At 34.8% G+C, this 26,303-nt stretch overlaps 1 protein-coding gene, 1 long non-coding RNA gene and 1 other non-coding gene across 3 annotated transcripts; 1 reads left to right on the forward strand and 2 right to left on the reverse strand.

Moving 5' to 3' along the window:
- Positions 1 to 1,261: 1,261 nt before the first annotated feature.
- On the reverse strand, positions 1,262 to 1,344 carry LOC129901765 (small nucleolar RNA SNORD34). Its single transcript, XR_008769940.1, has one exon. It is a non-coding gene; the product is annotated as a small nucleolar RNA SNORD34 (small nucleolar RNA).
- Positions 1,345 to 6,718: 5,374 nt separating this feature from the next.
- Positions 6,719 to 7,934, forward strand: LOC129900600 (uncharacterized). Its single transcript, XR_008769652.1, has 2 exons — positions 6,719 to 6,855; positions 7,470 to 7,934. It is a non-coding gene; the product is annotated as an uncharacterized LOC129900600 (long non-coding RNA).
- A 2,725-nt stretch (positions 7,935 to 10,659) lies between these two features.
- On the reverse strand, positions 10,660 to 12,213 carry LOC129900074 (uncharacterized). Its single transcript, XM_055975042.1, has one exon. The coding sequence runs from the start codon at positions 12,211 to 12,213 to the stop codon at positions 10,660 to 10,662; it is 1,554 nt and encodes a 517-aa protein (XP_055831017.1).
- Positions 12,214 to 26,303: the final 14,090 nt, after the last annotated feature.

A 26,303-nucleotide genomic window follows, 5' to 3' on the forward strand; every position in this document is an offset into this window, starting at 1 on the left:
TTTCAAAGTAAATGATAACGTGTGCAAACTTAAAAAGAGTCTCTACGGGCTAAAGCAAGCTCCTAGATAGTGGTTCAAGAAGTTTGAATCTGTTATGGAGGAGCAAGTCTATAAGAAGACTTCCTCAGATCACTGTATATTTGTACAAAAATTTTCTGACAATGATTTTATCATTTTTTTACTATATATGGATGATATGTTAATTGTGAGCAAAAATATTTCCAAGATTGATGAGTTAAAGAAAGAGTTGTGTAAGTCTTTTGCCATGAAAGACTTGGATCATGTCAATCAAATTTTGGGCACGAGGATTACTCCTCTCAGAGATGAAAGAAAGATTTACTTGTCACAAGAGAAGTACACTGAACGCGTACTGGAGCGCTTCAATATAAAGAATATTAAGTTTGTTAGCACACCTCTTGCTGGTCATATGAAGTTGAGCAAGAAAATATGTCCTACAACTAGGGAGGAAAAAGTGAGCATGACCAAAATTCCATATTTCTACATCATCGTTAGTTTAATGTGTGCAATGGTATACACTAGACTTGATATTGCTCACGCAGTTGGTGTTGTCAGTAAATTTATCGACAATCCAAGAAAACAACATTGGAAAGCTGTAAAGTGGATACTCAAGTATCTGAGAGGAAGCTCAGATAAATGTTTGTGTTTTGGAGGATCAAATCCAATCTTCAAGGGCTTTACAGATGCTGATATGGCAGGTGACCTTGATAACAGAAAATCCACTGCTGGATATTTATTTACTTTTTCAGAGAGAGCTAGATCATGGCAGTCGAAGTTATAAAAGTGTTTTGCATTGTCTACAATTGAAGCTGAGTATATTGCGGCTACTGAAGCTGGCAAAGAGATGATGTCGTCTTCAAGAGCTTGGCTTGCATCAGAAAAAGTATGTCGTCTATTGTGACAGTCAAAGTGAAATAGACTTGAGCAAGAACTCCATGTGCCATTCAAGGATGAAACACATAGACGTGAGATATCACTGGATTCAAAAAAAAATAAAAGATGAATCTATGCAGGTTGAAAAGATCTCTACAAATGAGAATCCTGCAGATATGCTGACCAAAGTGGTAACAAGGGACAAATTCGAATTGTGCAAAAACTTGTTGGCATGAACTCTCTCTGAGAAGATGAAGATACCTCCTTCTAGTGAATGGGACTGGAGGGTGAGATTTATGGGGTCCAGTCCTTATCTTTCAAAAGTCATAAGAGGTTGATGCCCATTTCTTTCTTAGTCGAAAATTGTTGCCTACTTTTCAGCAATTTGCAATTGCAAATTGCAAATGTTTGTCAAAGAAATTAGGCAAGATTGGTGGTAAATCACAGAAGAAGAGTTCTTTCACCCCTATAAATAAGAGCTCTCAGCTCATTTGTTACACACCAATTCTGAGAATTTCATAGATTATAAGAAAATAGTCTGTTAAAAAAAATAGAGTGTGAACGATATTTTAATAAGATGATAAATTAAAAAAGTGTTATTTCTTTTGAGTGTGTAATAATCATTTTTGAATATTTACTCGATACTACCAAGTGTAAAATTTCTTACTATAGTTGTTATGCCCTATTTTTAACCGAGGTTAGATAAAGCACAACATATAGACTCTAAAAGAATTAATTATTGTATAGAGTCGCCACCTAATTTATTAAGGAAAATAAGGAAACCCTATTTGATGCATGACATGTACGATTCACGTTTCTATCTACGAAAAACCAGTTTAGATTCTAATTAAGAATTTACATTATTCCAAAGGAAAGGTGTTAGGTATCCTTCGAAATCCACAAAATGTGGTACCCGGCTAGACTTAATTTATCAAAAAGAGAGGAGATAAAATTATTATTTGCAAGTATAACTCACATATATATAAAAAAAAATATGCACTAAAATTGTATAAGAATATAGGTATAAAAGAGTATGTACTAAGTAAAGTATATTATCGTCAACTATGTGAATAAAAATATGAGAAAAATATAAAAATGCATATAAAAAGGTAGATTTTATGATATATTAAAAAGAATAACACTTTATTAATATGAACAAATAACTCTTTTATCATATGAAAGAAAAAAAAATTGAATATCATTTGTAGAAAATATCTCTGAATATCTGTACAAACACTGGGTAAAATATTAAAAATGAATAAATTATTATCAAAATAATTTTAAAATATATGTGTCTGTATATATACTACAAAAATAAAATTCTATTATATAGTGAGCTCAAAGGCATAACTGTAATAAGTGTTATATACCTATTAGAACGTCGTGGTGATTCATAAAAAATCAATTCAACTGTTCAAAAGAGATTTTAAAAGAAAATAGTTTAATTTAAGAAGTCACCATAATTTTGGAATAATTAGAAACCAATTAATTATTTAAAAATATCTACGAAGCCAATGGATCCTAAGTAAAGGGTTCAAGTTATTCCGAAAGAAAGATATTAACATCCTTTAGAATCCACAACTGCGGGTCCCAGCTAAACTCATTTTTTAAATTGAGGAGATGATAATATTGCACAAATATATAATGAAATATAATAAAGAGTAAATTAAAGCAATAATATAAGAAACGGCCTAAGGTTTGCCTAACGTCAATAATATACACAATAATAAATTAAATATATTATTCAAACTTAATTCGAATAGGTTCCTCGGAAAGCAATTCTGAGTACCTGTAAAAGACTTAATAGAAGTGTTAGTAAGGAATAAGTATGATGATAATAATAATAATAATAACTAAAAATAAAATTCGTCTTATAAACATGAAAAGCCTTGAAAATCGACGGTAATTTCTTCATCGACCATTTTAACTTACAACTCATCCAACAAGTAGTATGAAACCAAAATTCCAAAACAAAGAAAAATAACTTGGAATGAATAGTGATAATCCAGAACCAAATAAAATAATGTAAAATCAATAACATAATAATTGTTGGGATTAACTATCTAAAAAAAAAACCTCTAACATAATAATAATATAAAACAAGGCATTCTAGAGAAAACATGAAAGTGGAATAGTATTCAAATAGCAAGTAATCAATTTTGTCAATAATGAAAAGCGTAAACATAAAGTAAAAAGTTAAAGGTGTAAAAAGAAGAATCAGAAAAATGTTAGAACAGAATATAAAATTCAACACACATAGTGAACACAATTAAATAAAATTAATCAACTTCTTAATAAAACCCGTCTTTTGAAATGAAAAGGTCTCGATTTTTTTTGGTCATTTTTTAATTTGTATTTCTCAAACACAGAACCATATGAAATCAGTCAAAATAATATAAAATGAAATGAAGCAACTAACAATAGGTAGTCAAATGCATGAAATTAATCTAGATAAATTAAGAGTAGCAAGATGTTGCAGCGAACAAAATAGAGTAGTGATCAAAACTAATATAACATTTAAACAGATTCAAAGACAACAATTCCATAAAATTAAAATTAAAAGGTAACAAGAATTACTTCTTGGTCAAACTCACAATAAATAAATAAAATAATAAACAATAAAAAGTAACAATAAAATAAAGAGGAATAGACTAGCATTTAATGATCATAAGAAAGACAAGCGGTGTCATAAAACTGTAACAATGAATAAAGAAATGCCTAAGAAAATAATATAAAATTATGCTAATGGAGCAACATGTGTAGTAGTAATAACCAAATAGCAATACCCAAATTCAACAAAAATATACAAGTCCCGCGTGAGCATAACAGTAACAACGAAGTTCCCACACACACACAAAAATAGAGCAACCAAATGAATAAATAAAACCAATCAAAAAATAAAATTTTAAATTTTTAATGTATATAAATTTAAAGTAAATTTCCGTCTTTTAAAATGAAGAAGCCTCAAAAATTGATGGAGAGATTTTTTTTTCATGGCCATTTTTTATAATAATTCACTCAAATTATTTAAATTATCTCAAAAAGTAAAGCAACAAAATATGGCTGCTTAAAATAGTCCAAATCCACAACTACTAAATAGTGAGGAACGAAATTTTAAGAACAAACAAAGCAAAATGTAAATCAACTAAAGCTGTCAATCATTAAAGTAAGAGCATCTTTTTTTAAAATATAAAACAAATGCAAAAGATAGAATATTTTATTTAAAGAGAAGAAAAAAATGAATAAAGTAAATAAAGTTATCAACTTTTCCATATTCACAAAAGACTTTTCCATATTCACAAAAGAAGACAATTTAAAAGCAAATTTTCCTTCTTTTGGTTTCATCTTTTCCGTTTTTTCATGCTTTGCTCGTCCCTTGTGCATAGTTCAAATAAATAATATAATAATAATTTAACAGAGAGGGTACTATGACAAAACATATAGCATAGCAAAGATCAATTATTTTAACACAAAAAATTAGTCAACAATCACAAAAATAGTAGCACAAAAATGGAGCAAATACATGTTGTTGGAGTTTGACCACAAACAAATTCCAACAATATCAATGACTAGGTAAAACATAAAAAGCAAAAAAGGGAGTTTTGAGAAGACTGTACAGTGGTGTCATTGATTTTCTACCAGATCTGGTTGGTTGGTGGTCCGGGAGTGGGAGCTTCGAACTCGCCGGCTCGCTAATGGAACCGTGGTGTGGCTCGTCGTGGTTGTTGGTTGGAACAGAAGCTTCAAACGGAGTTCATGGCTGCAGCTTATTGTTGTTACTCCGGTGGGTTCGTGGTGTTGTAGAGGTGTCGTTGGAGAGATGTGTTTTGGTGTGGAGGAGATGGAGGAGAGGATGATCATGAGATGGAACTAGAATTAGTTAACTTGTGCTACTTCCCTTCTTCAAAAAAAAAGTTAAGAAAGAGGGCCATGCCTTTTGATATTGATAGCAGTGATATAGTATGATAGTTTATTTATATATTGTCTTAAAGTCCATTAAGGACAACATTATGATATTAAGAGTTGTAATACATTAAATAAAGTCCTAGTGGAAGAATAAATTTAAGAAAAAATGCTATTCACTACTGGCGGCTAACTGATTGGCCAAGGTATATTTCAAAGGTTATTGTAATTTCTGTACTTTCCGCTCTATCCTAAAAATGATTATTGCATTATTATATTATAAAGTGTAGCCGCCATGAGAGAGAAATATGCACCAGATTTTTTATTTTTTATTTTTAAAAAATTAATTAATAATTTGTTGGTTTAAATGTATTATGTGCTACGAAATAAAACCATGATTTGTTGGTTTAAATGTATTATGTGCTACGAAATAAAACCAAAACAGGAACTATACTATTAAATGATATATTAGTAAGTGGGAATGAACTTGACAACTTCATCACCACACACTAGGCCAAATAATAATGGAGCAATTATAATAATAAAATAATAATACCTATTAAAATATCTTTTAAGACAAAATATCTTATGAGTGTTAGTTGACACTTTTTCATTAGAAAATTATATTATTTATTTTTTTAGATTTTGATACACCTCAATAAATTAAGCTTTTGACTTCATCACTAATCACCTGCCATAAAGATTCTCAAAAAATTGATTGAGAAAGCACCGAGAAATTACAAATATGCTAAGTAAGTGTACAGTTTGAATAAAACAATTCTCTATCATTAATTAAAATCTTTAATAATATTAATATAAAATATTGATTATAAATATTCATATTTATTATTATCGTTAAATACTTACCACAAAATCCTTTATTTATTAATATCATTACATAACATGCAACTAGTAACTAAATCTCTCACTACAACCCTTCTAAAAAATAAAGAAATATCTTAAGGTACTGCACAGTTAAAATTGTGGAAAACTCAGTCCACATACCAATAAACTTACTTATCAAATAAATGAATCATCTAATCATAAAATCACCCAAAATATATTTACACAATCAAAATATTTGACAAAGATAAATAGAAAAGAAGAAGGAAAAAACAAAAGAAAGAAATAAAAAAGACAAAACCCAACAGAAAGTCAATATACTATATAGTATTATTAATTAAAAAAGAAGACAAAACCCCAAAAGGGTCATAATACTATATATTGTTCTACTAAATTCCTAAAGGGAAATAACTAAAACTCTTTTATTTTCTTTTTCCTTATTGTTTTCTTTTTTGGGTAAACTGCTTTAGGTGAACTTGGGAGTATAGAGTGATAGTGAAAGCAAAAAGGAGAAAGTGCCTAACTATGGGTTGAAAGAACTTAGTATTGTGTAAGCCACTTGTAATACTCTCCAGCTATTTTTTAATTTTCGAGATTCAAACAATATAAATTTTGATTAATATTTTAAAATATATTTTTTTATCACACTAGCATAACAAAAGTTGCAAGTATTCATACTTTTTGTATAGTTTTTTAAAAATCAAATTTAATTTTAATATATTAAATCAATCTAATTTAGACATTTAATTTTTAAAAATAATCAAATTACTCTCAAGAATGAAATGCGTAAATTAAAACGAAAGAAAATACTATTTTAATTATTGTCTAGGTCCAAAATCTGTGATGCCCATGGTATTTAACATGATATTATAATTGATAGAAACTGGAGGCAAGCTCTATTGTAAAGGTGATCATCATTTGAACTTATCTCCCCCCTCCCCCCCCCCCCCCCTTTTTTTTTTGAATAAATCAGTTAAACTTGGTACGTGACATAACTTAGTTAAAGACAAGTTGTAAAATAGTTAAGGAAGACATATGGGAGAGAAACACCTATAAATTCATTGTCTATCATGAACAAAATTATTGTACTGCAATAACACATAATTCTCTTATATTATCTTTTTTCATATAATTAGTAGTATAATATCACTAAAGTATTATTACAAATGGCTCGCAGTTATGCTTTCCATTTCATTGTTGCGCTAATGGTGATAGCTGGTAAATAACCTTTTTCAATAGTTCATTATTTTTTTTAGTTTCATATCTAGATGTAGGTTTGTAAAATAAATTACAAAATATCTCTTATTTTTGGGACAGGTTTATAATAGGTCCTTAAATAAACTTTTAAGCACTTTTGCTCGTTTAAAGTTTAAAATGAACACTATCCGACTTTTTGTCTGTTAGATTAGACAAGAGCTGTGGGGGGAAAAAAGAGAGAAGAATTTAACAGAATTCATATTTTGAGGTGTTTTTTCTGCAATTTCTGCTATTTTTAGTCTATTTTTAGAGTTTGATGTAGCCATTTTACATGTAACTTGTGTTATTTTTGGTGTTTATTATAATTTTTTGTATTATGATTAGTAATGCTTTCTTAATATTTCTGGTTAAAAATAAAATCATATTCCTCTCAAATCAACAAGCAAAGATGTGTTACTGTTTGATATTTAAGGGACTACCTTTGAACCTATCCCAAACATAAGAAAGCCCTCACAATCACATGGTCTTTTTGTCTAGGCTTACATAGATTAGAGAAGAAGTCTCTGACTTCCCTCTGTCTAAACTTTTAAGCACATATTGATTTTAATACTTGATTGTTTGATAATGGATCTTAGTGTATATGGCTCAATCTCCAAAAGTGAAAATAGCCGCTGCGAGAGACGTGTCGATGATCAATGAAATATTAACTGGTCATAACTTGATGGGTGGTTGCGGTGGATATTGCCGACGAAGCACTGACTGCTATTCTAGGGCGTGCCCCTATTGTTACTACGATGTTATTAAACATACCTACGGCTGCCATGCTTGAAAGATCCATCATTCATGGCCAACACAATCTCAACTCTCTTGCTTATGTAATATATATGTTTTTGTGGTTTAGTTTGATTGTCTTTGATTTTGTGTTTTCCTTTTCCAATTTTACTATTTAATTATGTGGAAAAAATAAAACGACCAAGTGATCTACTTCTACCTAGATCATGATAATGTCCCATGTAACATAAAGATGGGTGCGTGTTGGCCTATATTTGTACTTTTAATTCTGAATGAATAAAACTGTGTGATCCGTTTGCTTATCAAAATCTTGGTTTCCTTTTTACTACTCACTTTAAATTCTCAAAACATATGTGTGAAAACTTTACTGGAACGGCTGTTATCACACATATATTGGTATACATGAGAATATAACTATATAGGCAGTGGCGGAATCAGGAATTTTACGAAGGGGGTTCAAAATAAATTAAATACGCAAATCGCCTAATCATATTCATAAATAAACGGGTCGGGTCAAATATACCTGTTTTGCAAGAAGCGGGGTTTTTCTCCATTTTTTTCAGTTTCTTTTGAATTATCTTTAGCTCCTGAAAGTGCAAATGGAGAGCTAACATAAACTTTTACATTTAAAAAGACTTAAAATAAATACCATCTCAAAATAAAAGCACTCTTCCTCCACAAAAAAATGACATAAAATGGCTTCAAAATAATACAAAAACACCCTGAACAATATAAATTATTATATCTTGATATGTATTACAAAACATAGTGATAATTACACCACCTTGAGGGGGATTAAGAAACTGTCACGACCCAAAAATTGAGGTCATGATGGCACACATCTCAAAACCCAATCTGATGTGTAACCCTAAAAATAAAATTCATACAAGTCTCCCAAAGGGGAAAGTGATTCCACGATTTAAATAATAATAAAAAAAAACAATGAAGAAATTATCCCAAAACCTGGTGTCATAAGTATAAAGAGCATCTAATACAAGGTTCGAATCTGAAGATACAACATAAGTCTCTGAATGATACAAAAGACTGAAAAATAAAGATAGACTAGTGACGATCCGAATTCTGGGACCTCACCACTAATCTGAGAATTACACAATCCGCTAGAATATTAACTGCCACGTGGGGTTCCCCGACTAGTATCTGCATCAAAAAGGGACACAGAAGTAGGGGTGAGTACAATTCACATGTACTCAGTAGATTTTAGCTGACTGAGTATAAGGAATTAATCAAACCTATGAAATAAACTAAGGAACGCTTCCACCTGCATATAGAAAAGTCTCACTTCGGCATCGGTGCCGCCAGTTTATATATATAGTGGTACGAATAAAGTATAATAACAACTCATAATCACAATTAATCAAATAATTCAAGCAGCACAAATGTCAATGCAATGCAATGCAATATGATGATGCAATGATGTGGTGGTACGGTGGAATCAAGACTGTCGCACAGCCTGTCGTATACACCTGCCGAGTTGTGCTACCAAGCAGGACCCATGGGGGTCTCGCAGACCATATACCTCAATCTCATTATCCTTGCCACCTCCTCGTGGTCAAGGGATCACAATGCATCCACTACCCTGCCGGAAAACTGCCTCGGTCAGGGACTCAAGATACAAAGGTTAGGATCACAATGCATCCACTATCCTGCCGGAAAACTGCCTCGGTCAGGGACTCAAGATACAAAGGTTGGGATCACAATGCATCCACTACCCTGCCGGAAAACTGCCTCGGTCAGGGACTCAAGATACAAAGGTTTAAAGGTGTTTCATTTTCTTTCTCAAAAAGAATTTCCATATTTCTCAACTTCCCATGTTTCATGATATGATGAATGAGGATGAATGCATCAAAACACATATGCATGGAAGTAATAATCAACTCACATGTGGTATAAGGTTCAAAGTTCTCAAAACTTAACCTACACATGATATTCACCCTCAATAAATAGTAACGGGAAGAACACACTTTCATTTAAATATTCACCACTTTCTCAACAATATTTCAATACCCAAGTATGCTCAAAAACCCCAACTCAATCTCTCAGGCGGCATCACAAGTCAAATAATATACTCAAGCCTCTCTCTTAGGCAAATCATAATTCACATGCTCTCAAAGCAAATAAGATAACAAATAAGGCCCCCACACGGGCTATGTAATACAAATAAACCCCGTCACGGCAACACATTAATAAATAAGCCTCCACACGGACATCACAATATATATAACATTCTCAACTCATACTACAACCCCATCCCAAAGTCTATAACATATGAATGACTAATTACCCCATCTCAATCTCAAAGAAAGATAGCCAAACCTACCTCAATTGCCGAAACCGCACTCAAATACCTCCACCGGACAAGCAAATCTCGAATTCAGCGCCCGGAATGACAATCCACTATCAACAATGAAACATACACGTCACAAGGAGTCCAATGACACCCATATTGATAGGTTTCGGAACCGGGGGTAAAATGGTCCAAAAATTAACTATTTTCGAAAAGGGTCAAATCTGTAAATTTATTGAACAATCCCATTCTATTGGTAATAAGGAACTCATGGTTGAAAAACCCATAAAAATAGAGCTCAAAACGAGTTGGAAATCACAATTTTCCTTAAATTCGGATTAGGGAAGAAACAAGGATTTTTGGGGTTTGAAACTAAAATTTAAGAGTTAAAATCGTCAAAAACTTAATGAAAAAGGAAGGTTTTAGGTCAAAAATCACTTACCCAACACTTTGCCTCGAAAATCTCTTCTCAAATCACCTCTAGGAGTTCAAGAACTCAAACAAATGTTGAAAAAATATTGAAATGGGAAGAAAGGGGCATTTTCTGCCCAAAAAGTTACTGTTCACGCGTGTTACTGTTCACGCGTGTTACTGTTCACGCGTGTTACTGTTCACGCGTGTTTTGTACAAATTTACGAAAATCACCCTCAAGGTCATTACAGAAACCAAACATACGAATAAGCCTATCAAAATATTGTTTTGCAATTAAAATTCAACCACATACACTATTACAATTGTATTCTACGAGGTTTCATATCTTGAAATGTCTTAATAATAGCATCATTAGAAATACTATCAAATACATCTTTTTCTAAATAAGGCACCAAACAACCACTAAAAAAATCATCACTCATTTGGCTCCGCAAGTCATTCTTAATAAACTTCATTGCCGAAAAAGCTCTTTCAACGGAGGCAGTGGCAACTGGTAGAAGTAGAGCAAGTTTCACTAAACGGAATACCAAAGGATAAGTAAAATGTTTCTTTGTCTGAACTAATCTTTTGGAAAGATCACAAAGCCCATTTATATCGGAGAACCTTTCATCAACATCACGAACATCAACAATATAACTTGCAAGTTGATTCCTAAGAGCATTCATATTAGATTCATCAAAGTCATCTGGATATAATTCCGCCATTCTCATTACTTTTTTGATGTCAAAACTTGAAAATGAGTTAATTGGATTCAAGCAAGCAATTCCATGGAGCAAATCGGTAATCACCTCATCAAAACGATTATTAAGTTCTTGAAGTTGCCAATCAATAATATTGCAAAACACTTCAACACGATAATGATGTGAGATTGTATAGTTAGCAAGCTTTCGTCGTGATCTTAAAGAGATAATATATGGCTCATCAAAGTTAGGTATCAAAACATCATGTTGGATACAAAATGTAGATACCTTAGCAATAAGAGAGTCCCATTCATCATCCCTTAAAACTTGCAACCTTCTCTTTGCTACTTCAACAAGTAGCATGGCACTTGCAATATCTTGCTCCTTTTTTTGTAAGCATTTATTAAGCTCATTTGTAATTCCTAAAACATCTCTCATCAAATGCAACATGAAAGCAACCTCATATGTTCGACAAGCTTCGAGATGTTCCATTGCCTTAGCTCTTTCATCCAAATTTCGTGCATCAAGAGCAAGTGATTCAAGAACATCAAGAATAGAGCCAAACATAATAATAAAATTATTAAAGGATTTATAATGAGATCCCCAACGAGTGTCATAAGCTCTTGAAAGACCAAGTTGTTGAGAATCACGTAATTCATCCATACATTTAAAAGATGATCCCAATACATTTAAAATATTTGAGACCAATACTACAAGTTTTCCCACTTCAACACACTTTTTAGAGACCCCAACAAGAGTTAGTTGAAGTTGATGAGCAAAACAATGGATGGAATGAGCCGATCTACTTTCTTGCCTAATCAACATTTTAAGGCCATTGATCTCACCTTGCATATTGCTTGCCCCATCATAACATTGTCCACGCACACTTGATGGACTCAAAGAATGTTGAGCAAGTAAATTAACAATTGCCTCCTTTAGAGATGGAGCACTAGTATCTTGAACATGAACAATGTCAATAAGTCGCTCCATCACAAATCCCTTTCTATCAATATATCGAAATATAATAGCTATTTGCTCCTTGCGTGACACATCAAAGGATTCATCAATGAGCAAGGCAAAGTAATCACCATTTAATTCATCAAGAATAACTTTAACGGTCTCTATTTTACATGCACTCACAATTTCTTTTTGAATCTTTAGAGAAGTCATTTGATCATTTTGAGGAGCATGTTTGTGACACCCCGAAAAATTTTTCGCAAAGAATCAAACACTTCTTCACGTGTGGGTAGACTCGGGCCAGAGGACTTGTAATTCTACATGTGAGTTAGGATTAATTCCTAAGTATTTGAAGTGTGTTAGATGTGTTTAGGGGTCATAAGAGATCTCTAACACCAAGTCGAGTCCAAAGAACTCCAATCGATTAAGTTTTCAGACGAGTTAGTATAAGGGTCAACTTCAAACGACCATATCTCATAGTATATAAAGAACTGGGTGGACCACGACCTACCAAATTAAAGGTCTTTGAGTCTTGTTTCCAACGCCACCAAGATTGTAATTTTTGGAGTTCGGAGTCAAATGTTATGGCCATTTTACTACGAACTAGCACTGCAGGAATATTCAGGCCTGGGCGAAATATAGGCTTGGCGCCCCAGTGGCGCGACGCGCCACTATAGCGCCATAAAACAGCCTCAGTAGTTTGGGGCTTGGCGCGACGCGCCACTATTAGATGTGCAGGTTTTTAAGCCTATTTTGGCTTGGCGCTGCAGTGGCGCGACGCGCCACTATAGCGCCAACAAGATTTTTGCCCATTTTTCAGATTTTTGAAGAGGGACAAATTGGATTTTTTCCCTAATTACATATACCCTATCCTTGAACGTTTTGGGACCATTTTTCAGCCCTCAATCTCTCTCTAAAAGCCCTAGGAGCTTCTCTGTCTCTCTCTTCTTCTTCTTCCCCAAATCCATCTCCAACAAAGGGTGCCTTCAAGAGTTTCAAGGATTCAAGTCTTCCATTGAAGACCTAACATCAAGTTCCTTCAAAGTCTTCAAACAAGGTATGTAAGGCTAACCTAAAATATGGATTTCGTTCTTCCATATGCCCATATATGTGTGGATAGAAGTTGGAAGGAGTTGAACCTTCTAAGAAGGTTTTCTTAAAAGTTTTCCTAAACTAGAGAATGTTTTAAGTACTATTAGTTGATTGATGTTTTTAATGACTTGAGTTACTAAATAGTATTTTCCATAATATTAACTACAAATGTATCCTTGTAAATAGATTTATAGGTATTGACGATATTCTTGAGTTGAAGTTTTGTTGAGAGTATGGGTTCATGTTTCATTCACATGTACCCAAGATGAGATTTCTTTGGTCATAATTTGTCTTGAGTTGAGGTGGATAGTTGTGTGTATATATATGTATTGATTGGAATGAAAAGAATGAATTGATTTGTTAAGAATGTCCTTTTGCTTCTATAAAATGAACATAGGACAAAAATAAGGATTTTGGAGTAAATGTTTGATGATAATATATGATGATGATGTTTTGGTGACGATGTGAGTGATGATGTGAATGGTGCTTATTTAATATATGTAGAATGGTTGACGAAGAGGTATATTGATGAGGATGTTATGTGATGAAGTGGATTGGAGTCTAATGTGAGTTTGTGGTATGTGATGTGCATAATTTGAGTTGATTGGAGTCTTAGGAATGTTTTGAAAATAAATAATCTTTTGAGGAGGAGTTTTAAATAAATTATTTGTGAACCTTTTTGCATGAACTATTTATACACTATTTTGAGTCTAAAGAATTAGTAGTTTTATCTTTGATTTAGAAAAGAGTTTAAGTATGAGTTGAGTATGAGGAGCCTTTAAACGAGTTGAGTATTTTTACATTAAAGTATCTATTTTGAGTTTGAGTTGAGGAGTTGAAATTATATTTTAATGTACATGATATTTTCTACATTCATTGAGTCGAGATTGTATAAATTTTTAAAGAGAAGAATTTGATGATTTGAGATGAGTCGATTTGAAAGAAGGTCCAATGAGACTTGTCATTATGAGTTAATTGAGTTGAAATGAGAACAGAGTTGATGAGGTGGCAATGTTCCACATAAAACTAGCCGTGAGGGCTTGTTTGAGATGATTGAAGGAGTTTTATGAGCATGGAGTCATGGGAGGAGTATCGAGCACCGAATTGAGCAAGAGTACAGTCCATACTCGAACCCAATACCTGTGTTGCCAAACGTAGGGGGGATTGAACCGTTAAGTCGGATGCTTCCCCGAGAGCTTTTGTCCTGACATTATAGGACCTGGTTGGATTGGATCCATGAGGTTCGTCGTTCATGCCCTGGCAAGGTATGAACGGGCGTGGCAACGACGTCGTTTCGTTGTACCTTCACTGGCTCATAAGTGTTGGTTGTCGGTTAAGAGAAACTCCCATTTAGGTCTTGATAGCACTCTGAGTCAGTTGAGTTGAGTGAGTTGCTATATGCTTATGAGTTAGTCCGGTCTACACTATTTCTTATTAGACTTAGGACACTTGAGTGAGTTGTTACATATTTATTAAGTTGAGTCTTTTGAGTTGAATTATAAAGTGTTGCATAATTTAATTTGCATATTTACTGAGTTGAGTCCTTTGAGCTGATTGTTGAGTTGAATGCTGAGTAGATTGTATATGGTCGAATTGCACATGATTGAAAGGGATCGAATTGTAAATGAGTTGGTTAAATGGTATTATGTATGATTGGATTGGACTGTATGGTATATGATTGATCTTTGTCTAAAAATGTATTATTACTTTAGACTTATGACGCCTTGTTGAGTCTCTCTTATCTTTTCAATTTGAGATATTTGGACCGCTGCTATTCTTCCTTGAGGTATGTTTCATTCTACCATTTTACATACCAGTACATTCGACGTACTGACGCCATTTGGCCTGCATCGTTTCATGATGCAGAGACAGGTTTGAGAGATCGTCAATAGGAGCATTATTGGGGATCTATTCGCACTCAGCGTGTTGGTGAGTCCTCCCCTACATTCGGAGGACACCGTCTGTGTATTCTTGCATCGAGTTAGCCCTTTTCATTTTGATTTGAGGTAGCCATGAACATGTCATTGGCACCAATTAGATAGTAGTGATAGAGGCTTCATAGACTAGATAGTGATGAGCCGATTGAGTTATTCTTGTCAAACTATTTATAATGACAAATATTAGAGTTGAATTTGTTGGCCCATGGCCTTTATTCTTTGAGTTAGACTGAGGTTTGAGTTGCCCACTGAATATTCTATTTATTCTTTTATCTTTCGCTGATCGAATGAATGAACGGATGTGTGATCAGGCTATGTGGTTCGCTTGCGAGCCAGAAATGGTTTCTGAGTGCCGGTTACGTCTAGGGTACCCTCCCGGGGCGTGACAAACATGGTATCAGAGCACAGAGTTCAAGTGTCCTAGGGAGTCTATGAAGCCGTGTCTAGTAGAGTCTTGCTTATGGGTGTGTTGTGCACCACACTTATAATCAGGAGGCTATAAGACATTAAGAATTGTTTCCCTTCTTTCATATTCTAGATTCGTGCGATAGAGTTTAACTCCATGAATGTTCCCTTCCAATCTGTGCGTTGCTCAAATCCATTCGACTACCCCTCATACTAAAGGTAGTCGAAACAGTAAGTATGAGATTCTTGTTGATGAGTTAAGATAAAGTCTTGAGGAAGTGAAGAGACTGCATAAGGCTTGAGGGGAGCCGATTGTTGTGCTTAACTCTATTGATCCGAAAAGATGTATTCTCATTCATAATTGATCGTGCGTTGAGCCAGAGCGAGATGTATCCTAGAATCTTATCTCTACATCTTGATTTGAATGTCACCTTCGAGGGGGAAGTTATGTATCTAAGTGATAAGTGTCACCATCCGATGGAGTGTAATCCGAGGCATGGAGAGCTATGGTTGATAGGATTATTGTAGAGTTAGAAAGAGGGAGTTAGAGGAGTAGAACTGAAATAGTGAGAATGATGGTTGATTGAGGCCTACAACTAGAGTGGAGTATCTATGGGGTGAGTAATGAGGTGTAATAAATGATTGTGATAGTTCTAGTTTTAAGATTTTATTTAGTAGGCTTGACATAACGTATGCGAGAGATTAAGCTATTAACTTGCGAGGAGAGTGTGTTATGAATGGAGGGGTTATGTGACCCTCAGATGTAAATAGTGAATTGAGTCTAAGTCATATGGTAAGAAAAGGCTTTAGAGGTATATATGCAATAGTATAGAGTTATATGAGGTTCTAAATTGTGAGTTGCTCTAAGTGACTAGTTAGTATTCTTTAGTTGATGCCTTTAAGCTAAGAGGGAGATGATAGGGTAATGAGCCAAAGTAAGTCTTGAGCTTTCGATAGTGATGAGTTAGCCAAGATGATAGTAGATGGAGTTGAGTAAGAGTAGATGAGGGAGAGTGAGTGCTTCCCAATTGTGATAGTTGTATTGTACTTGTCTAGTTGAGGATAGATGTGTGGAGGAGGAGTGAGATGAGACCTTGTGATGAGTAATAGATAGGTAAGAGTATGTTAGTGTGTCTCCGGGAAAGAGCTCATACAATGATGAGGGTATAAGTGTTAAAGCGAGCTCGAGAACTCTTAGATATGAGTGAGGTAGTTAGAGTGATAAGCTTGAGTGTATGGTTGTCACTGTGAGAGTGATGGTAGTCGACTAACGATTGCATTTGGGCAAAAGATTGGAGGTTCATGAAGGGTGTTATGAGACTTGTAAAGGAGGGGAAGTTGGACACCGATATATTGACCTTATGAAATGGTGAAAAGGATTGGAAATGTCACTCGTGAATTGGAATTCGACGGTTGAGGATGTAAATATTTGAATGATTCGGTTGATGGATGTTTCAATGTTCTATTCGTGCCAAATGATGAGAATGATGGAGGTGATGTCCCTATTCTTGAGTTGAAATGATTTGTCTATTCTTGAGTTTGAATAGCCAATTATCTAAATTGCTCGATTGGTTGATTCGATTGAGTATCGATTTTTATTCGTGCCTCGAGTCCACTATTAGTTTACTCATCATTCGAGGACGAATGATCCCAAGGGGGAGATAATGTGACACCCCGGAAAATTTTTCGCAAAGAATCAAACACTTCTTCACGTGTGGGTAGACTCGGGCCAGAGGACTTGTAATTCTACATGTGAGTTAGGATTAATTCCTAAGTATTTGAAGTGTGTTAGATGTGTTTAGGGGTCATAAGGGATCTCTAACACCAAGTCGAGTCCAAAGAACTCCAATCGATTAAGTTTTCGGACGAGTTAGTATAAGGGTCAACTTCAAACGACCATATCTCATAGTATATAAAGAACTGGGTGGACCACGACCTACCAAATTAAAGGTCTTTGAGTCTTGTTTCCAACGCCACCAAGATTGTAATTTTGGAGTTCGGAGTCAAATGTTATGGCCATTTTACTACGAACTAGCACTGCAGGAATATTCAGGTCTGGGCGAAATATAGGCTTGGCGCCCCAGTGGCGCGACGCGCCACTATAGCGCCATAAAACAGCCTCAGTAGTTTGGGGCTTGGCGCGACGCGCCACTATTAGATGTGCAGGTTTTTAAGCCTATTTTGGCTTGGCGCTGCAGTGGCGCGACGCGCCACTATAGCGCCAACAAGATTTTTGCCCATTTTTCAGATTTTTGAAGAGGGACAAATTGGATTTTTTCCCTAATTACATATACCCTATCCTTGAACGTTTTGGGACCATTTTTCAGCCCTCACTCTCTCTCTAAAAGCCCTAGGAGCTTCTCTGTCTCTCTCTTCTTCTTCTTCCCCAAATCCATCTCCAACAAAGGGTGCCTTCAAGAGTTTCAAGGATTCAAGTCTTCCATTGAAGACCTAACATCAAGTTCCTTCAAAGTCTTCAAACAAGGTATGTAAGGCTAACCTAAAATATGGATTTCGTTCTTCCATATGCCCATATATGTGTGGATAGAAGTTGGAAGGAGTTGAACCTTCTAAGAAGGTTTTCTTAAAAGTTTTCCTAAACTAGAGAATGTTTTAAGTACTATTAGTTGATTGATGTTTTTAATGACTTGAGTTACTAAATAGTATTTTCCATAATATTAACTACAAATGTATCCTTGTAAATAGATTTATAGGTATTGACGATATTCTTGAGTTGAAGTTTTGCTGAGAGTATGGGTTCATATTTCATTCACATGTACCCAAGATGAGATTTCTTTGGTCATAATTTGTCTTGAGTTGAGGTGGATAGTTGTGTGTATATATATGTATTGATTGGAATGAAAAGAATGAATTGATTTGTTAAGAATGTCCTTTTGCTTCTATAAAATGAACATAGGACAAAAATAAGGATTTTGGAGTAAATGTTTGATGATAATATATGATGATGATGTTTTGGTGACGATGTGAGTGATGATGTGAATGGTGCTTATTTAATATATGTAGAATGGTTGACGAAGAGGTATATTGATGAGGATGTTATGTGATGAAGTGGATTGGAGTCTAATGTGAGTTTGTGGTATGTGATGTGCATAATTTGAGTTGATTGGAGTCTTAGGAATGTTTTGAAAATAAATAATCTTTTGAGGAGGAGTTTTAAATAAATTATTTGTGAACCTTTTTGCATGAACTATTTATACACTATTTTGAGTCTAAAGAATTAGTAGTTTTATCTTTGATTTAGAAAAGAGTTTAAGTATGAGTTGAGTATGAGGAGCCTTTAAACGAGTTGAGTATTTTTACATTAAAGTATCTATTTTGAGTTTGAGTTGAGGAGTTGAAATTATATTTTAATGTACATGATATTTTCTACATTCATTGAGTCGAGATTGTATAAATTTTTAAAGAGAAGAATTTGATGATTTGAGATGAGTCGATTTGAAAGAAGGTCCAATGAGACTTGTCATTATGAGTTAATTGAGTTGAAATGAGAACAGAGTTGATGAGGTGGCAATGTTCCACATGAAACTAGCCGTGAGGGCTTGTTTGAGATGATTGAAGGAGTTTTATGAGCATGGAGTCATGGGAGGAGTATCGAGCACCGAATTGAGCAAGAGTACAGTCCATACTCGAACCCAATACCTGTGTTGCCAAACGTAGGGGGGATTGAACCGTTAAGTCGGATGCTTCCCCGAGAGCTTTTGTCCTGACATTATAGGACCTGGTTGGATTGGATCCATGAGGTTCATCGTTCATGCCCTGGCAAGGTATGAACGGGCGTGACAACGACGTCGTTTCGTTGTACCTTCACTGGCTCATAAGTGTTGGTTGTCGGTTAAGAGAAACTCCCATTTAGGTCTTGATAGCACTCTGAGTCAGTTGAGTTGAGTGAGTTGCTATATGCTTATGAGTTAGTCCGGTCTACACTATTTCTTATTAGACTTAGGACACTTGAGTGAGTTGTTACATATTTATTAAGTTGAGTCCTTTGAGTTGAATTATAAAGTGTTGCATAATTTAATTTGCATATTTACTGAGTTGAGTCCTTTGAGCTGATTGTTGAGTTGAATGCTGAGTAGATTGTATATGGTCGAATTGCACATGATTGAAAGGAATCGAATTGTAAATGAGTTGGTTAAACGGTATTGTGTATGATTGGATTGGACTGTATGGTATATGATTGATCTTTGTTTAAAAATGTATTATTACTTTAGACTTATGACGCCTTGTTGAGTCTCTCTTATCTTTTCAATTTGAGATATTTGGACCGCTGCTATTCTTCCTTGAGGTATGTTTCATTCTACCGGTTACGTCTAGGGTACCCTCCCGGGCGTGACAATGTTCTAGTACATAATCACAAATTTTATCACATTTGTTTGCATACCATGAGAGAATTTCAAGAAAGTTACCCCTACTAAGTGATGATTTAGATTCATCATGACCTCGAAATGCAAATCCCTGAGTTATGAGAAGTCTTACTACATCAACCTAAGCACTTAAGCGAATCCAATATCCATACTTGAGTTGATTAGATTGCCTCTCAAATGAAAATTGAATAGATTGCCGTTGTCGTAATAAATCTTGACATTTCTTTTTTGATTGATTATGTATGCTATTTGGTTGACCAATATGTTTGTCAAGACTACTCTTTTTATTCCAACTCTTAAACCCAACACTTGAAAATACTTCACCTCCTCCTTGATGAATGTTATGGTCTTTAAATAGATAATAATACAAACAATAGACTGCATCTTTACTAACACTATACTCCAACCAATCATGATATACATCATCAAACCATTCATGATTAAAACGACGTATTGATCCAGAAATATTTGTTTGAGGATACTTATGCACCACTAAACGAGGTTGGCAAGGACCATTTAAAAGGTATGCTCTTCTAATAATATCACGATGATTTGGATGATGGTTCAATATTGAGATTCTTTCACCGGGATCAAACTTTAAAGAACCCAAATCAAATTCTTGAGAAGAATGTAATGATACTTCCGAATGATTAGCATTTTCTTCTTGGTTAGATTGACTATGACTTTGAGAGGCTAAACTTGATTTTGAAATTTTGGTGAAATACTTCTTCATTGAATCTTGAAACTGAATCGTAAAGACTAAGAGCACATAAATAAGACAATAAATATCATTATACCAAAGCCAAAGCCATATAGATTTCTGGAAAAAAATTCTAAAAATTTTAAGAACAAATAAAATGAAGAAGAATTAAGAACTTACTCTTACAGGCAGTGGACGGCGGACTGGCGGAGAATGGACAGCAGGGCAGCCGGCAGCACACAGCACACAGCAGCAGCACACAGCAGTAGTAGGCACTCAATTTGAAAGAGAAGAGAAGAGTTGGGAGAGAAAGTGAAAAAATGAAATCCCTAGAAAATAAAAAAGAGGGGTTTTTAATGTCTTGACTTTTCAATTAAAGAGTGAATTTTTTTAAAAAAATAATATGTTAAGAAGTCATTTTTTAATTTAAAAAAGGATAAAAACTAAGCCTAAAACGTAACTAAAATCGGAAAAAAAATGTGTTTGTCTGGATTCGAACACGCGATCTGTGACATCTAAGGAGAAATATTGAACCTCCTTTGCCACTGAGCTAGTCCTTTGGCTTATGCTCAGGGGGTTCAATGTTAAATATATACACATAAATTAAAAAATTTATCTTATATACACAGTGTAATTTTTTAACGAAGGAGGTTCGGATGAACCCCCTGAACACCACGTGGGTCCGCCCCTGTATATAGGTATTCAATTTTTATTTTATTATTATATATCTCAAAGTCAATACAAAAAAAATCTTGCTATTCATGTATAAAGTTAAATTATAGTATAGACGCAAGATCACGACGTTTAAGGTTGACTTTAAGGTCGTTCTTCATGGATAAAGTGAAGAAGAGTTTTGGCACAACTTGATGACCAAGAACTGGAGATAATTTGTAACGAAGTAATATAGCTGAGGCTGCAGATTTCATTTCAAAAAAAGATAAGTATTTGCCTATGCATGTTCTTGTTCCCCCGTTAAATGCTGCAAACATATATCCATCTTCAGGCCTTTCAATTCTTGTTTCATCAGTAGAGAGCCATCTTTCTGGTTTGAATTCTAAGCAATCTTCTCCCTACACGGACTTCATCCTTCCCACAGAATATAGAGATAAGATGATGTCTGAGCCAGCTGATACGTCAGTTCCATCTAGAAGGATATCATCAGATATCGCGTACCTTATGATTCTCGGGAAAGAAGGATATAAACGTTACCAGGAATGGATAGATGTTATGCAAGCTGAAGTTGATGCATTGGAACAAAATCACACATGGACAATATTTGATTTACTTCCTGGTAAACATCCCATTGGTTTCAAATGGGTTTTTAAGGTAAAACACAAGGCTAGTGGTGAAGTAGAGAAATATAAAGCTAGGTTGGTAGCCAAAGGTTATAACCAACAAGAGGGACTTGTCTACCATGAAACTTTCTCACCAGTAGCAAAGATAGTTATTGTGAGAACTGTCATTGGAGTAGCAGCATCTCATAATTGGCTTTTTTTCCAAATGGATGTCCACAATGCTTTTCTTCAAAGAGATCTTCTTAAGGAAGTCTACATGGAATTGCCTCAGAGATTTCAGAGGCAGGGGGTGCATAAGGTTTGCAAACTTCTCAAGTCATTATATGGGTTGAAACAGGCCTCTAGATAGTGGAATCTCAAGCTAACTGAGGCACTGAATACAACTGGATATCACCAAATTCCATATGATCACTCACTTTTTACAAAGAAACTGGACGATGATATTACTGTTATGTTAATCTATGTAGATGACCTACTTATAACAGGGAACAGTAACACCTAATTCAAGATTTGAAAGCCACACTGTATGACAACTTTAAAATGAAAGACCTTGGTGAACTGAAGTATTTTCTTGGAATTGAAGTGTTGAGATCCAAAAATGGCATTGCACTTAAACAGAGAAAGTATGCATTGGAGTTGATTTCTGACTGTGGTCTTGGAGGTTCTAAACTAGTAAGTACACCACTTGAGGCAAATGTAAAACTAACCACTATTGACTATGATGAGGTTACAGGGAAAACAGATGATCCTATACTCACAGATATCACTATATATCAGAGACTCATTGGTAGGTTATTATATTTGACAACTACTAGACCAGATATAAGCTCTACAATACAAGTGTTATCTCAGTTTATTCAAAGACCCAAGGTATCTCATTGGAAAGCTGCATTGAGATTGGTAAAATGTATCAAAGGATGCCCTGGACAAGGATTATTGCTGAGCAGTGATAATAGCAATCAGGCGATGTTACTTACCAAATAAAAGGCCTGCTAGGTGATCGAAATCGCTCAGGTCAGTGAGGACACCGGCCTGAAACATATATAAATCATGAATTCTTCAGAGAGGCTTACTGTGATTCAGATTGGGCTTCATGTCCAAATACTAGAAGGTCTGTGACTAGGTATGTGGTCAAGTTAGAAAGCTCATTTTTATCTTAGAAGTCCAAAAAGCAGCATACAATTAGTAAAAGCTCAGGTGAAGTTGAGTATAGAAGCATGGCAGCAGCTGTCTCAGAGGTCATATGGTTGCTTGGTGTGCTGAAAGAGTTGAATGTGAATGTGACAACTCCTGTGAGATTGCATTGCGATAGCGAAGCTGCTATCCAGATTAGTGCTAATCCTATCTTCCATGAGAGGACCAAGCACATCAAAATTGATTGCCACTTTGTGAGGGAAAGGATCAGTAGTGGATTGATAAAGACAGAATATGTGAACACAAAAGAGCAACTGACAGATCTTCTAACCAAAGGTTTGGGAACATCTCAACATCAAATATTGTTGAACAAGCTTGGAGTTTTCAATGTCTACACAAACTCCAGCTTGAGAGGGAGTATTGAAATGTAGTCAAGAATGTAATTGCAATTATAAAGAGTGGCAGTTAAAAGAGTTTGTTAAGAATTTGTTAGAAAAGGTGCAGGTTAGTTAGTTAGTTACAGCTGTCAAGTTAGTTGGTTAGCATGTGAAGATCACAAATGTGAAGTGTGTGGTCTCTATAAATAGGGACTATGTAAAGATGATGATCAATATAGAAAACTACTTCTCTTCTTCCTCATTTCCTTCTGTTGCTCCCTTCTTCAGTGAGCTTCTCATAAAAATGGAGGTTTACTCCATTAGCTTATAAACTTGATAAATAACTATTAGTTGAATTACCCAACTCGATTATGAATGTATGAAGAAGTTAATTAATGTGTCAATTACCTTGATTCCCCGTAAGGTGGTCGCCAAAGCTGTTTTTTCAAGTTGGGCCTTTAGGATAATTATGAAACCTTATTCGAAGAATATGTTCGAAAGCTTTTGGATGACATGTAACTGTGGAAAAAGTTCGTCTCCAATTCTGCAAAAAAGGGATGTAAATACCACATGTCTGATATGTGCCTAAAGTTTCACTTGCAAAGAGTTGATCTGTGGTCCATTCATGAATTCTTCCTTTGTTAAATAAAACTTCTGGAATACTACCCACTAATGGCTGTCTTTGGACCTTTCAATTTCCCTACTAATAACCAAAATCAAACAAAATAAAATATAGCTACCATAGTGAATAACACGATCAAAAAAACTTCCATTATGATTTCTCTTCTCTACTAATATTAATTTTTTTTCTCTAAAGAAAGAATACGGGACATTGGGTTTTATACACAATGTACGGTATTTTGTCAACTTGAGTCACCTCACTTTGGGATAAAATAACTTCACAAGTGTCAAAGAAACTTAGTGATTATATTATATTTATGGTTTTTTTTTATATAAAGAGCAGTAAGAAATTAATGACTCAATTTATTACTCCATAGAACTAGTGGAGAGAGCTGCTTTAATTTAATGTGCTGATTATTTTTTTCCTGCAATGACTTCCGACTCTTCTTGATCCACCAGTTGATAATTTTTTGTTTGATAGAGGCAGTGTTATTAATTAGTGATAAATTTGGGATGAAATTATTAATTAGTGATATAAAATGTAATTATTTTACACTATTGTGAGAATAAAATGGAAGCAAGCGAGATTGTTTTATGTATCCCCGATACATGTGAATAACATTAGATACACACGAGATACATGTATTTGGGATACCAGATACGCGAGCGAGATTTGTCTATGTATCTCAGATATATATGTGAATTCACTTAGATATAGTGTATCTAGCTAGAACAAATTACACTTAAATTTGACTTCATGTATCCAAGATACATGTATTTGGACATATCTGGATGCACCAAAATCTGGTAAGATTCATAATATTACAAAATAGCGTGTATCTAAGTAATTAGCTCCTAAACTAGTAGAATTTTTGTAAGCTACCTATTAAAATATTTAAATGTAAAAATAGTAGATGATGATCTTATGTAACTAATTCAAAGGAAGTGTAAGAAGTATTCCCCTTGTCTTATTCTTTAAACATAATTAGCTTATATACAAGATTACAAGCCTAAAGTTAGACTAAGGATCCAAACTGATTAGCTCTAATTAAAGGCTAATTATATCGCTAAATATATACCTACCAAATATAATAACTATACAAAATAGAATATATTATCATATATTCTAACACACCCCCACAGTCGTAGCAGGAGGCTCCCGAACACTAAGACTGTCCCGAAAATCTTCAAATAGAATCAAAGGAAGACCCTTGGTAAAGATATCAGCAATCTGATAACGAGATGGTACATGTAAAATACGAACTTGGCCTCGAGCAACCTTTTCACGAACAAAGTGAATATCCATCTCGATATGTTTAATGCGTTGATGTTGAACAGGATTACCAGCAAGATATATAGCACTAACATTATCACAATACACCAATGTAGCCTTCTTAATGGGACAATGAAGTTCCAAAAGAAGATTACGTAACCAACACGACTCAGAAACTACATTAGCAACCCTTCGATATTCCGCCTCGGCACTAGATCGGGACAAAGTAGGTTGTCGTTTAGCGGATCACGAGATCAAGTTATCACCTAGAAACACCCAATATCCTGATGTCGATCTGCGGGTATCCGGACATCCACCCCAATCCGCATCTGTATAGAAAATGAGAGTGGATGTAGAGGATGGATATAAATGAAGACCATAATCCAGGGTACCCTAAATATAGCGCACAATGCGTTTGAGAGCAAGCATGTGTTCTTCTTTCGGGTCATGCATGAATAAATATACTTGTTGCACCGCATATGTGATGTCGGGCCGTGTGAAGGTGAGATATTGAAGAGCCCCTGCAAGGCTCCGATAGAGAGTAGGATCTGCATAAGATGTGCGAGAAGTAGCACTCAGCTTCGGTTTAGTATCAACCGGAGAAGGAGATGGCCTACAAGAAGACATGCCAGCTCTGTCAATGATTTCTGATGCATACTTCTTTTGTGATAAGAATAGGCCACCTGCATGAGGAGTGACTGCAATACCCAAGAAATAACTCACGGCTTGAGCAGCCAAAATATTGATACTGGGAGATTGGGGATCGGCTGAAACACTCGAAGATGCACATTTGGGGATTCGACAGGGCCCAAGTCCTTCATAGCAAATTCCGAGCTAAGAAGGGCAATTATGGACTTTCAAAGATCATCAGAAGAAGCAGCTAAAATAATGTCATCCATATATAATAATATATAAGCCATGTGAGTACCTTGTCGATAAATGAAGAGAGAGTGATCAGAAATACTACGAGAAAACCCAAGAGTGGAGACATAGTCAGCAAACCTCTTATACCACGCTCGCAGAGCTTGTTTGAGGCCATATAGAGATTTCTTTAGTAAGCACATGTAACACCCCTCAAAATTTC

The sequence above is a fragment of the Solanum dulcamara genome, chromosome 8, assembly GCF_947179165.1.
Source record: "Solanum dulcamara chromosome 8, daSolDulc1.2, whole genome shotgun sequence".
Lineage (NCBI taxonomy): Eukaryota > Viridiplantae > Streptophyta > Magnoliopsida > Solanales > Solanaceae > Solanum > Solanum dulcamara.